This window comes from Pelophylax lessonae (genome assembly GCF_965119305.1).
Source record: "Pelophylax lessonae genome assembly, chromosome: 6".
NCBI classification, from domain to species: Eukaryota; Metazoa; Chordata; class Amphibia; order Anura; family Ranidae; genus Pelophylax; species Pelophylax lessonae.
In genome coordinates this window covers 240,324,786-240,337,685 of record NC_138773.1, presented here as the reverse complement: position 1 = coordinate 240,337,685, position 12,900 = coordinate 240,324,786, and the positions used below count along the sequence as shown (strand labels likewise).

Here is a 12,900-nt window from a genome sequence, read left to right as displayed (position 1 = left end):
ATGAAATTTCAAGCTATAAACATTTAAATTATAGGCCTACAGTCCAAAGTGCCAAATATTTCTAATGGACATAAACATACACTCAAAACATTACAAAATAGAAAAAAGTAAACAGGTACTCATAGCTATATTAAACTGTTCTTCCTCAAGCAGTTAGTAAAATTGTAAGAAATGGCCCAAAGTCCAGACACAAAAGACAATTAAAAAAAACAATTTAATCACTTCTGATCCAATATTATTATATTTTATATTTTATTATGATTTTTTTTAATAGATGTAACAGACATTACGTTTATACAACTGTGACAATCACTTTATTCCTATTGAAGCAGCTAAAGAGTACATACCTGTTACTACTGCAGCCTCCTCTACTTGGCGTTCATAATAGAACTCCCCTGTTGCCCTTTTGTCTGGCACTGAATTTGACCAGATGGACAAGTATTAATTTCTAATTCAATTTGCAGATTAAACATATACATATACAAAGCACATTTAATCAACAGTGTTAGCATATAAGAAGACCCAAGATGGCACATTACTTTTGGTAATATAACGTAAAGCTCCAATCTGGAATAAGTTGTCAAAATGTAAAGGCTTTAGGTAAAATGAAAACTCTTCTCCAAACATGATTATAAATAAAGTTATGTTGTGCTGGAGTTTAAAAATGTTAGATGATAGGTTAATTTAGGCAGAAAATGTAAAAAAAAACCCATAGCCAGTTAGAGCATGAGGTTTTGTGGTATTGCCACATCATATTATGATGTTATTTATTTTGCTGATGATTGCAATACTTGGAACCACCTTCATACCTTTCATAGATATCTGCTGTTTTCTTTGAATAGCAAGGGAAACCTCTTCTTCTGCCTTTGCCCACTGCCGAGTGTGTACTTTAAAATAGTTTAGCAATTATTTGTGCTATCTTTGTTTTTAAAGTGCAACACAATGACTATATAAATTTAGAAAACCAGGTAGGGTCTGCTTAGTAGGGATTTGCTCTGTCATGATTAAAGTATGTAGATACTGTAAACATATAAATCATATTATGTACTCACCTCTTCTTTCTTCAATTTCCTCATGCACTGGTACAGGCACTATAAAGAAGTTACAAGTCCAATAAGTAACAGCGAGACAGTAAAACTATACAAGTAATGACAGTGGAAAGAATAAAGCAAGAATAATGCAAGTGTATAAAAGCAGCTGTCACATTTGTTCTTCACTTTCTATATTTGGAACACAGCTTCCATATCCTACTCTCCCCTCCTTCTTTACTGACTTTAGAATGTGTTTAAGGACTAGTCACTCCTTAGACATTTGAACACATTTTTTAGTGTGGTGGATATATATATATTCTAAATAAATATTAACCTAGAAGTTACCAATGCAAAACACTCAAATATAAAAGCAAAAAAATAATAATACATTCTTTTTTTTTTTTACAGTCTTAATACCTAGAATATAGTAATATAGTATGATTATCAAAACTACAATAAGATTAGTTATTCAAACTCCTACTTCTATTGGTGACAAAAATGTTTTCTAATATTTAGGAGCAAAGAGAGAACCTTGTCTCCTTCTGCCTGCTTCCTCTTCTCTGGTGACAACCCGTCTTTCAAACTGCTCTTCAATAGGTTTCCTTGGTACTGTGAAACCATTAAAAATTATTTACTTTTTTATAGCATATGGCTCTAATTCAGCTAAAGCCATTCCTTTGTCACGTGCAAGCATATGAAGTTGATTTTTTAAGTGTTAGTCTTGTAAAGCTTCAAAACATGATTACATTTTACTAAAGTTTAAAAGTAAAATATAATTACCTGCAGGAATGCCAGGCTTCTTATATTCAGCTTCAGAGATCCTTCTTTCTGGAATTTCTTCTTCAATTACTTAGGGAAAAAATTAAATGTCAACCAGATCCAGGTTAAAAAAAAATAAAATAAAAAGCAGCTTTTAAAAATACTTCCACAATTGATTAATTTTGTTTGCAGTGGATATCAAGAGGTAAAATTAAAATTTAGGAGTTTTGGGGCTGTGATCTTCTGACCATACTGCTGCTGTACCCTCCTGTGAAAATTTTCTGTCTTCCCCGCTGACTTCAATGGTGAATCATCTGATACCCAGATAGGCGGGGAACAGATTGAGCAGCAAGGAAAGGAGAGGAGGTACTGGATTTAAATAGCAGTGCTACGAAGGTAAATATAGTTTTACCCACAGCTGGTCCACATATGTCACCTAATTTGGAAGCGTTTCATGACTGGATATGTAACAAGAAAAACAAGAATACATCCTCACACAAGCTACATATTCACATTACACTGCTTCACATTACTGCTATAAGATAGTGTCACACTTTTTAAGTTGGCTTAAAGGGCAAAAGTAAAACATATACAAAATCATTACTTTTAAATAAAAAGTATGGGACATAAAAATTGTGCTGTTTAAAAAAATTAAAAAATGTGAATCAGAAAAGTAAACCACACACAAACGCAACACCAAACATATACCAAGGAGCCCAGATATATGGTACCTTCTTTGTAGTACTGCTCTTCTCCACCATACACTTGTTCCTCGTAATATTCTTGCTTTCTTTCATAGACTTGTTCTTCATAGTACTCCTTTTCTTCTTCGTAGACATGTCTCTCATAAACCTCTTCCTTCTTGCCATATTCCTCATAAGCTTCCTCCTCTTCAGCATATTCTTCTACTTCATAAGATGGTTCTGGTTCACGAACCTTTTGATAAATTTCTTCTCTCTTTTTTGCTACGGTAATTACTTTAACCTCATCCTCTTTTCTGGGTTTTGCAGGAACTTTAAAAAACATTTATTTATGTTAAAATAAATGCACTTTAGTTTTGATTGAATATGCAAAGCTAAGAGCTATGAATAAGATCCATGTGTAGTAAAGATTTATTCCCATGTTTAAGAAGCCATTGAGTTTTAAGAAGCCACCCCAACATGGGATAAGACAACAACAAAAAAGAAATATTAATTGCTGAACTTAACAAATACAACATAAGACATAAGACAAGCAATAGACTGATGGCTGTCAGGCAGAAAGGCAAATAGGAAAATAGGAAAGATGGAGAAGGAATGAAGGAAGGAAGGAAGGAAGGAAGGAAGGAAGGAAGGAAGGAAGGAAGGAAGGAAAGAAGGAAGGAAGGAAGGAAGTAAGGAAGGAAGGAAGGAAGGAAGGAAATGAGGAAAGAAGGAAGGACATGAGGAAGAAGGGGATAGAGAGAGAGAGAGAGAGAGGGGGGAGAGGGGGGGAGAGAGAGGGAGAGAGAGAGAGAGAGAGAGAGAGGGAGGGAGAGAGGGAGAGAGAGAGAGAGGGAGCGGGAGAGGGAGAGGGAGAGGGAGAGAGGGAGAGGGAGAGGGAGAGAGAGAGAGAGAGAGAGAGAGAGAGAGAGAGAGAGAGAGAGAGAGAGAGAAGAATGGGTGAAGAAAGAAAGGAGTGGATTTAAATGACAAAATACCATGACGATTTTCTTTATGTATGATACTTAATATAGTTAGAAGACAGGACAATAACATGACATTAGAATTCCATTTTAAATATATTCATTAAAGAACATGCACATAAAAAGATGAATTCCATCACATAAGTAAGTAAAATTGATGATAAAAGAAGGCATATTGAGAACACACCATGAACACAAATAAATACAAAAAAGCAGCAAAGAGAACGACAAAAAGCTTACAAAACAAAAAAAAAAAAAACAGACTACAGACTATACATAAAAAACTAGACAAGCAAGGTCAATATTGATTAATGATACTCTTCAAAGCAAAAATTATAGCGTGTTATGCGACCACCCTATTTTCTTCTTAGCATGAATCATATATCAAGCAAAGCCTTGGATGGTGGGCAAAAATGTATTTGTATTAACGTGCCTAAACATTTACCTTTAGCAGGGGGTGCAGGAACAGTAGGAGCAGGTGGAGGTGGAACTTTTTGTTTCTTGCCCACAAGAGCAACTTTAAGAAGAGAAGTAGGCGATGTAGCACATAAATAAAATAAAAGTATTTTGCTAGTCTGTTTCCTAATGTGTGTTCATACTGAAGGTGCTATGGGATCTCTTTAACAATGAACTTTAGTGGACAAAAACACTAGGATGTAGGACATATAACACAATACGATTCATAATTTGTACAGGATTGTAACACTAACATATAATAAAGAATACTAAACAAAGAATAGGTAAGCTTTTAGAACACAGATGTAAAGAGCATTAGTAGCACAGTATAATAGCTTGATGTGTCCACTATTCATTTGTTGTAAGAGAACTTCCTGTAATATCAAGATGTTGCTTGCGTGTCACTGACTATTAATAAATAGGGCATATTAAACACACACACAGGTAGTTCAGTAGGGTATTTACTGTGCATTATAAATAACTCACTTTTAGCTGGTGGAACCTTCTCTCCGATATCTGTTACATCTCTGGGAACCTTCACACCAGGCTTAGGCACTGAAGAAATTTTGAATGTAAATGGGTTGTAAAACATTATATCACAAAGTACAATGAAAGAAAACAAAAATTAGGCGTTCAATAATATGTGGTCATGGCTTTGATGACATGGGTGCATTGCCTGTGCTCTGATGATGATGATGAAATAAGAAGCATGTTTAGAGAAGAAATGTCTACAATGGTTAATAAGGTGTCATAACCATGATTAGTAAGAAGGCATGAAAGTTAAAGCATACATAATAAATGGTAAAGCGCTACCCCTCTGTTATACTGTGATTCATAAATACATAACAAATAAACCAAAAGTCTGGAATTAATAACCAATATATAATAATAATAATAATAATGCCCTGTGGCAAAAAACAAATATAATTAAGTAGTGTGAACTGTGATCATAAAAAAAAACCAAGTGAACAAAATCATGACAATAGGTGAATGCAAACACGTCAAATAATACAGCACTGCTTAGTGATAACACTCCATGTGATGAAGTTCAAAATATAAAAAGGTGATCAAACTTCATATAATAAGCAAATTCTTTGGTGAATCAGGTGTTTTTTCACAAATCACCTTGCATGTCCCTTCACCTTCCAAACTCTGCATTCACCTCAAGTACAGACCATCCACGGGTAGCTGTAAGCCTTCCCATTTCAGGGATGTATAGTCCAGCGGCTGGTTGCTAGGATCTTAATCCAGGTACACTCATTCCAGTGTGTAGTAATCCATATGCAAGGTGCTCATAAAAATCTGATAACTAACATAGTGCTGAATCACTTATAAACCAATAATTTTAAAAAGCTATAAAATACAAACTCACATTTTAGGGTGCACTTCCTCTAGTGCTGCTAGGCATTACACTTGACACTATTGGGGTATGTAGGCCCCTTAAAAGTCACTTGGATGTTGTAGTAACTCGCCTCTAAGGAGATAGAGATAGAGAAAACTTCCTGCTTGTGCGTGATGATGTCACTAAGTCCCAACCGACGCGTTTCATCGCTCATCATGTATCTTCCTCAAGTAACAAAGTAAGATATTGGGGTAGGGCTTAGTGACGTCATTGCACGAGTTACTGCAACATCCAAGTGACTTTTAAGGGGTCCACACACACTAATTGTGTCAATTTCAATGCCTAGGTGCACTAGAGGAAGTGAACCCTAAAATGTGAGTTTTTACTTTAAATTTTTTATGAAAGTATTGGTTTTTAAGTGATTCAGCACTATGTTAGTTCTCTGATTTTTATAAACACCTTACATATGGATTACTGCATACTCGAACAAGTGTACCTGTACTTGTACTATACACCCCTTAAAGGAGAAGACTTACAGCGACCTGTGGAAGGTCTGTACTTGAGGTGAGCAAAAAGTTTGGAAGGTGAAGGGGCACATAAGGTGATTTGTGACAAAACACTTGATTCACAAAAGAATATGTTTCTTATATGAACTAGGGTCACACTTTTATATTTTGAACTCCATCATATGGAGTGTTATTACTAAGCGGTGCTGTATTATTTGATGTGTTTGCATTCACCTATTGTGATTTTTTTCACTTGGTATTTTTATGATCACAGTTCACACTACATATTTATATGTGTTTTGTTTTGCCACAGGGCATTATTATTTTATTTTAGTTAATACTTCTAGGCTATTGGTCTATTTTTTATGGATTTATGAAGCACTTATGAAATAGAGGGGTAGCCCTTAACCAATTAATATTAAGAGTTTGAGAATATGTGGGAACACATATAGGTGCATATCAGCAGACCCCATAAATATTCATTCACCAACACTTTGTTTTTATTTTTTGCACATGGTAGTGCAGGGGATCAGACACTTTATATGACCGTTAAAGCAACTGAATCTCTAATAAAGACCCATAACCAAGCTCTTATAGGCTTCTCCTCTTAAAATGAAGAAGTGGCAGCTATCAAGTTCACAAATTAGAATTGCTGTGATGTAACAGCAGCCGTGTAGGATGCTCCATTTCCAGCATTTTTGTTGTCCATATATTCCTTGCAAAAAGGACTATCTGCTGTAAACATTATAAAGAATGCTGTACAAATTCATAAGATATCTATTTCTTCCCAGAATATTACTACAGTACTGCTTTTGAAACAGTTTATGCTGCTAACGCTATGTTTTCTTGGTTATAATGTTTGTATTTAGCATGATGATATTAAGCTGGGTAGCAAAGCTTAAATGCTTGTACATTGAAATGAGGAAGTTAATAAAGTTGACTTTATTTAACTACAGCTCCCTATTTTTAATACCTCTCTTTTCCTTCTTCACTTCCGGTACACGAGGAAGAATTATGAATTCTTAGAATAAACAAATAAACACCAGTTTATTACATGGAATGTATCAATTTTTTACATATCTTTATAGAATGTGTTCAATCGAATTGGCAGTAACAAGAAGTGAACTGTAAATTAATATAAGGACAGAGGGCAACAGCTTTATAATATTTTGTTATATGTTGGCTACACTCCTAAAAATGGGTAACTGCACAAAAAAAGCTGTCCACAGTTTAGTACCAAGGGTACAAAATATTTTATTAATCTGGCTTACCTTCTGTTATGAATTCTTCTTCAACTGCAGCAGGTATATATGGTACCCTGGTATCTGGAACATCTGAAAATAAGTTTGAAATAATGATACAAAATCTTCATTCATCCACCCTAATTTTTTCCTAACCAATTTGCAATTGTTTCAGAACATGATGTCCTGTTGTAAAAGAACACGAATCTACACTTTCCTTTCACAGCTGGAAGTGTGAAGCTGGACATGCTCCCATGCTGTAAGGTTGGAGTTAATCTCAATAAATCTACATTTTTTGTCAAGTTACTAGATGCATACTGACACTAAATTTGTTCTGGGCTTCTACACATCAATGTCCTTTGGTCAGGAAGGATTAATGTGGTTATCACTTTCTATGATAAAAACAGCGTTGAAGCTGCTTAATGCTGAGAACTTGCTTGCTTGCTTTGGAAAACCACTATGTAGGAGAAGCCCTGAAAACTGATCAGCTGCTTCTTTAAACTGAATAAGAATCTACCAGCCTGAAGCATACCAGTATCCGCATAGCTGCCCTTTTAAGCATAAAAGACAGGTAATCAGCAATATCCAATCAAGATTTTCTTTCTTACAAATAAAAATGGAAAACTCTTTTCCAGCTATGTAAATTAGTTTTAAGTTGTTTTAGTTTTAAGTTGTTGATAATAATTATTAAAACCTATTTAAAAATATTTTAAAAAATATTATTTTATCCTACCTGGTGGTCGGAGCTCCAATTTCATCTCTGAAAAAAGCACAGCATAGTTGAGGTAAGCATAGGTTCCCATAATGAAAATATTTTATACAAATAAATACATATGCAGTATCATAGAAATAACATAAAGAAAATGATTCAGTTCCAGTTCATTTCTGTTTATTAGTATCTTGACTTTGCATAGATTAATAAAAAGAACATTTATAATGTGGCAGTGTGCCATCCATTTGCTTTGCTTTTGAATGTTTATGTATTGTTCTATATTTGTGCAGACAGCGTTATGACTTTTTAGTTACCATCTTCTGAGTAAAATATAAAAAAAAAATGATCTGTATTATTTCAGAAAATAAAAATATGTGTCACTTTTATCACATGGTTGTTATTATTAATATCGTGATGATGATGATACTTTTTTGGTATACATCAATATAATAATATAATAAACACATACCTTTGGTAGTCAGATACAGTTCAGCTGTGCTTGTTGCTTCACCTCTTGGCTCAAGGCTGGCAATTACTGAATAGACTCCTGAGGAAATAGAAAATTATAATGATAAATGTATAAAATATTGATTATTTATTCTGCAACAATTGGCAAACATATTTCTATTTAAATGTAGCTGCATTAAACAGTTATTAGACATGTTGGTAACATTTTTTAAAAAGTACACTACTGGTGACACATGCCTATGCTTGAGTCAAGCATCTACTCATGTGCTAAGGAGATCCCACATTTTTTAAAACCTCAACACAGTGCTAGTGACTCCTTTAGTAAATTGACCTGTCATGTTTAGGGTCCATTCACACGAACGATCTGATCAGATCCGCCTGTCAGTTTTTCAGGCGGACCTGATCGGATGCCCCATGCATCCCTATGGGGAAGCGGATTTCAGCGGTGACATCTACGGTGACACCCGCTGCTATCCACTTCCGATCCTATCTGTGAAATCCGGACGAATGGAAACCCTATTTTCCATCCGTCCAGCGGATGGGATCAGATGAGAACGAACAGGCAGTCCGTTCTCATCTGATTCCCCCATAGAGGACAGCGGGGATCTGACAGCTCCATCTCTGCACACAGAGTGGATACGGAGCTGCCATCCGCCTGCTCAGAACAGAGTCCGCCGGCAGATGCGGATCCTGTGAATGTACCCTTACAGTCACAAGTTACTTTAAGAAGACACCTTTGAAATGAACTGAAACACTTCAGAATTTAATTAATTTAATACATGAGTAGCTAATGTTTACTTTTGCAATTTGCTACTTAGCTTAGTGAATAAAGCTAGATTCTAAAAATGTTAATTTATTCCTCCATCCAGCCAGTTAAATAATCCAGACAGCCTCAGCACCCACCTTTGTCTGAAAAACCAAAGAGTGACTGCATCTGATAGACTAAAGTCAGTGTTTAGCTGACAATTTTGCACCCTGCTTTGAAGTTCATCAAACCTGGTGGTAGTGCCAACAGGGCCACCCACTGGACAAATTTTAGCTGATTCAGCAGGAACAGGACAAACATTGAGCCATGTATGGCCAGCAAGTCACGATTATTGTACAGAGTGATTTTCCATCTCAAAAAATGATTTCCAAACAGAAGAGGGTATGTTTTTTTAAAACAAAGATCACTGGATAAATGTCACAAGCACTCGCCCAGCCATCCCAAATTTGACTGTAGTTGGCTCAATACGTTAACTTTCTAATATCAATAGTTCCATCTAGTGGCCAGAGTGCAGTATGTTTCCTGCAATGCTTCAATCAGGAAAATGACACATCCCAGATAGCAAGCAATTGTGCTGCATGTTTAAAAATGACTTGCTAAGCTATTGCTAGACTTGCCAGGCTTCACAATTGCAGCAAGTCTGCATTGCATGACTACAGATGAACTTTCTTTGCAAACATTCTGCAAGCCTGCTGCATGTTCTGATTCAGTTATGTTGCGCAATAGTCATCCCACCACAGGGTTCACTATGGCTGAATTTTCACGCTGTAGACTTACAGAACTCTTGCTGTAGACTCACCACTGCAACTTTGTTCTTGCTAGAGACTTGCCATGCAAATTTGCTACAAATTGGAAAAGTGTCAACTAGAACTTGTGCTTCAAGTGTACAACTTACCAGTAAAAATGTGCAGCAAGTTAACAGACTTACAATTGAACACTGCCACAAATCTGTGGCAAGTTTTCCTTGCTATCTGGGATTATGGCCACTAGATGGCGTGGTTGATCATAGGAAATCACTGCATTAACTAAAATAGTTAAAAATTGTGGAGGCTGGGCAAATTCTTGTAACATTTGTCAAGCAAATTATTTATAATTGGACCCTATAAATTTATATCCAGTTAATGCATAAATTCTGGTGCATGTACAGTATAAGCATCCAAATATAAGAACTAAAAGTACTATTGCCAGCTATAATGCATAAACATAACTACGTTTCAGGTTTGTTGATCCTTTAACTTCTTCCGGGTTGCCCGCCGCAGATATACTGTGGCAGGCAGCCCTTCCTGCGCGAACCAACGTAGCCCTATGTTGGTCGTGTGCCTGCTACTAGGGGGCGAGCGTGCACGCCACCGGGAATGGGCTCCCGCCCCCCCACTCGGCAGCGGGGACTCCCACCGGCCACCCGCGATCGCTCCCCGCTGAGAGAGAATGACGGTCAGCTATTGTAAACACAGCTGACCATTCTTCTCCCTGGAATGATCACAGAGCACATGCGATCCTTCTATATAGGATTGCAGGTCTCTATGATCATGATCTCTATGATCATTTCAAAAGCCCACCCCCCCCACAGTTAAAAAAACTCCCCTGGGCTTACATTTAACCCCTTGATCACCCCCAGTGTTAACCCCTTCCCTGCCAATGTCCTTATTACAGTAACAGTACATATTTTTAGCACTGATTACTATAGTAATGTCACTGGTTCCCCCCAAAAGTGTAAAAAATGTCAGTTAGGGGTCCGATCTGTCGGTCGCAATGTCACAGTCCCACTAAAAATTTGCAGATCGCCACCATTGCTAGTAAAAAAAAACCAAAAAAACATAACAAATAAAAATGACATCAATCTTTCCCGTAGATAGTAGAAGCAATAATTTTTGTGCAAACCAATCAAAATACGTTTATGCGATTTTTTTACCAAAAGTACATAGCAGAAAACAAATTGGCCTAAAATGTTAAAAACATTTCATTTTTAAATTTTTTTGGGGGGGAATGTTATATAGCAGAATGTGAAAAATATTGTTTTTTTTTCAGAATTGTCACTCTTTTTTTGTTTATAGCGCAAAAAATAAAATCCACACAGGTGATCAAATACCACCAAAAGAATGCTCTGTTTGTGGGGAAAAAGGACATCAATTTTATTTAGGTACAGCATCGCACGACCACGCAACTGTCCCTTAAATGAATGCAGTGCCGAACCGCAAAAATTTGGCCTGGTCATTAAGGGGGCAAATCCTTCCGGTCCAGAAGTGGTTAAATCACTGAACAATTTCAAAACTGCAATGTAAAACAAGTAGAAAGATTACAGCAACTTTTACAAAAACAACTCCTCCAGTTTGTTCAGTAGTTACAGAATTGCCTACCTTCATCTTCTGCTGTTACATTATGGATGGTCATGTAATGCCAGCGGCCTTCACTTCTGAAACTGTACTTTTCACTCTCTTCTAACTCCATGGTTCCTTTGTACCATGTGACCACAGCATCATCAAAGGATACTTCACACTCAAAGGTGGCAGATTCATGCTCACTGACCACAATGTTCTGAATTGTTTTGGTAAACTGAATAGCTTCAGCTGTATTGGTAAATTGAAACATCAATAAATTAGTTTAAATTGCTAGGGTATTCCTGCACCCTATCATATACTAACACTGCTTACAACACCCAGTGATATAAATGGATAAACAAGTACAGTTGCTTTATTTACAGCTGTATCTTTTAAACAAGAAGGTTGTTTTAAAGTGATTACATTTGATAAAAAATTGTAAATAAGCCCAAGAAAGCCTACAAGATCATTAACTTGAAGAAACTGCAAATGGCCATCAAATGGTATATCTTAATTTTCCTGCTACTTTCCACGTCTGCGTTATGTTGGTCCCTATTGCTTGTGGTTTTAAAATGTGTCAGCAGGTGTCCTTAAAGTGGACCTATCATCAAAAATATTGTTTTCGTGTTAAATTGCAACACCTGCAGATATTTATTACATAGATCACAATATCCCCCTGACAATGCCTTTATCTGCTTTTCTCTCCAGAAAGACAGCACCATTATGGTTCAGGCACTCTCCAGGGTCGGCATCTACTTCCTAGACTGAGATGCAGGTCCAGAAATAGAATGAGAATGCAAATTTGGCTTCCTGTCTGGTTCCTCACTGAGACTGAACAGCAGACTGATGATGTCATCTTACCCTAGGCAAAGTTACTTGACTTTAGCTCAAGGACTGCTTTTTAATTATAAAAGGTAAAGTATTTTTATTTCGTTTTTTATATTGTTGTAGTATTTTATGGAATGCCAGAAATGTATTCATTAAGGTTTATGGGTTGAACTAGATAGCCTGGGTCTTTTTTCAACCTGGTTAACAACGTAAAAGGTCCACTTTAAGACTGAGGAGGATCCAATCCTGGAAACTAGGCTGGGCAATATAGAAGAACACTCACTACTGCCTTGTGAAAGACAGCAAAACTTCAGTTACTAGTAGCCAATGGATGGTTTAACTGGAAGTAGCATTCTGTGGACACTTTTTTAATCATAAAATGTACAGTTAGGTCCATAAATATTGGGACATCGACACAATTTTAATCTTTTTGGCTCTATACACCACTAATTGACTGCAAAGGATTTGCAACCAAGTATTAAAAAGTGAAAGTTTGATTTATGATTGTTAATCTGTCCCATTACTTTTGGTCCCTTAAAAAGTGGGAGGCACATATACAAACTGTTGTAATTCCTACACCTTTCACCTGATTTGGATGTAAATACCCTCAAATTAAAACCAAAAGTCTGCAGTTAAAGCACATCTTGGTTGTTTCATTTCAAATCCATTGTGGTGGTGTATAGAGCCAAAAAGATTAGAATTGTGTTGATGTCCCAAAATTTATGGACCTGACTGTATATGGTAGTATGCTGGTGCATTTTTGTTTTTTATTTAAAGGGTTAGTTCAATTTTAACAAAAGACTAAGACTG

The 12,900-nt window shown here is 36.3% G+C and overlaps 1 protein-coding gene across 1 annotated transcript in view; it reads right to left on the bottom strand.

Annotated features, from left to right (window-relative positions):
- LOC309558726 (titin-like) overlaps window positions 1–12,900 on the bottom strand; it is a 320,308-nt gene that overhangs the window by 174,917 nt on the left and 132,491 nt on the right. The window contains exons 102-113 of the mRNA XM_082261775.1: window positions 11,302–11,511; window positions 8,180–8,257; window positions 7,732–7,758; window positions 7,029–7,091; window positions 4,396–4,464; window positions 3,899–3,970; window positions 2,522–2,803; window positions 1,812–1,880; window positions 1,563–1,640; window positions 1,053–1,091; window positions 810–887; window positions 348–416 (exon numbers count right to left, since the gene is read on the bottom strand). Of these exons, the coding sequence (XP_082117901.1) occupies window positions 348–416; window positions 810–887; window positions 1,053–1,091; window positions 1,563–1,640; window positions 1,812–1,880; window positions 2,522–2,803; window positions 3,899–3,970; window positions 4,396–4,464; window positions 7,029–7,091; window positions 7,732–7,758; window positions 8,180–8,257; window positions 11,302–11,511 (1,134 nt within the window). The remainder of the gene's footprint in view (window positions 1–347; window positions 417–809; window positions 888–1,052; window positions 1,092–1,562; window positions 1,641–1,811; window positions 1,881–2,521; window positions 2,804–3,898; window positions 3,971–4,395; window positions 4,465–7,028; window positions 7,092–7,731; window positions 7,759–8,179; window positions 8,258–11,301; window positions 11,512–12,900) is intronic.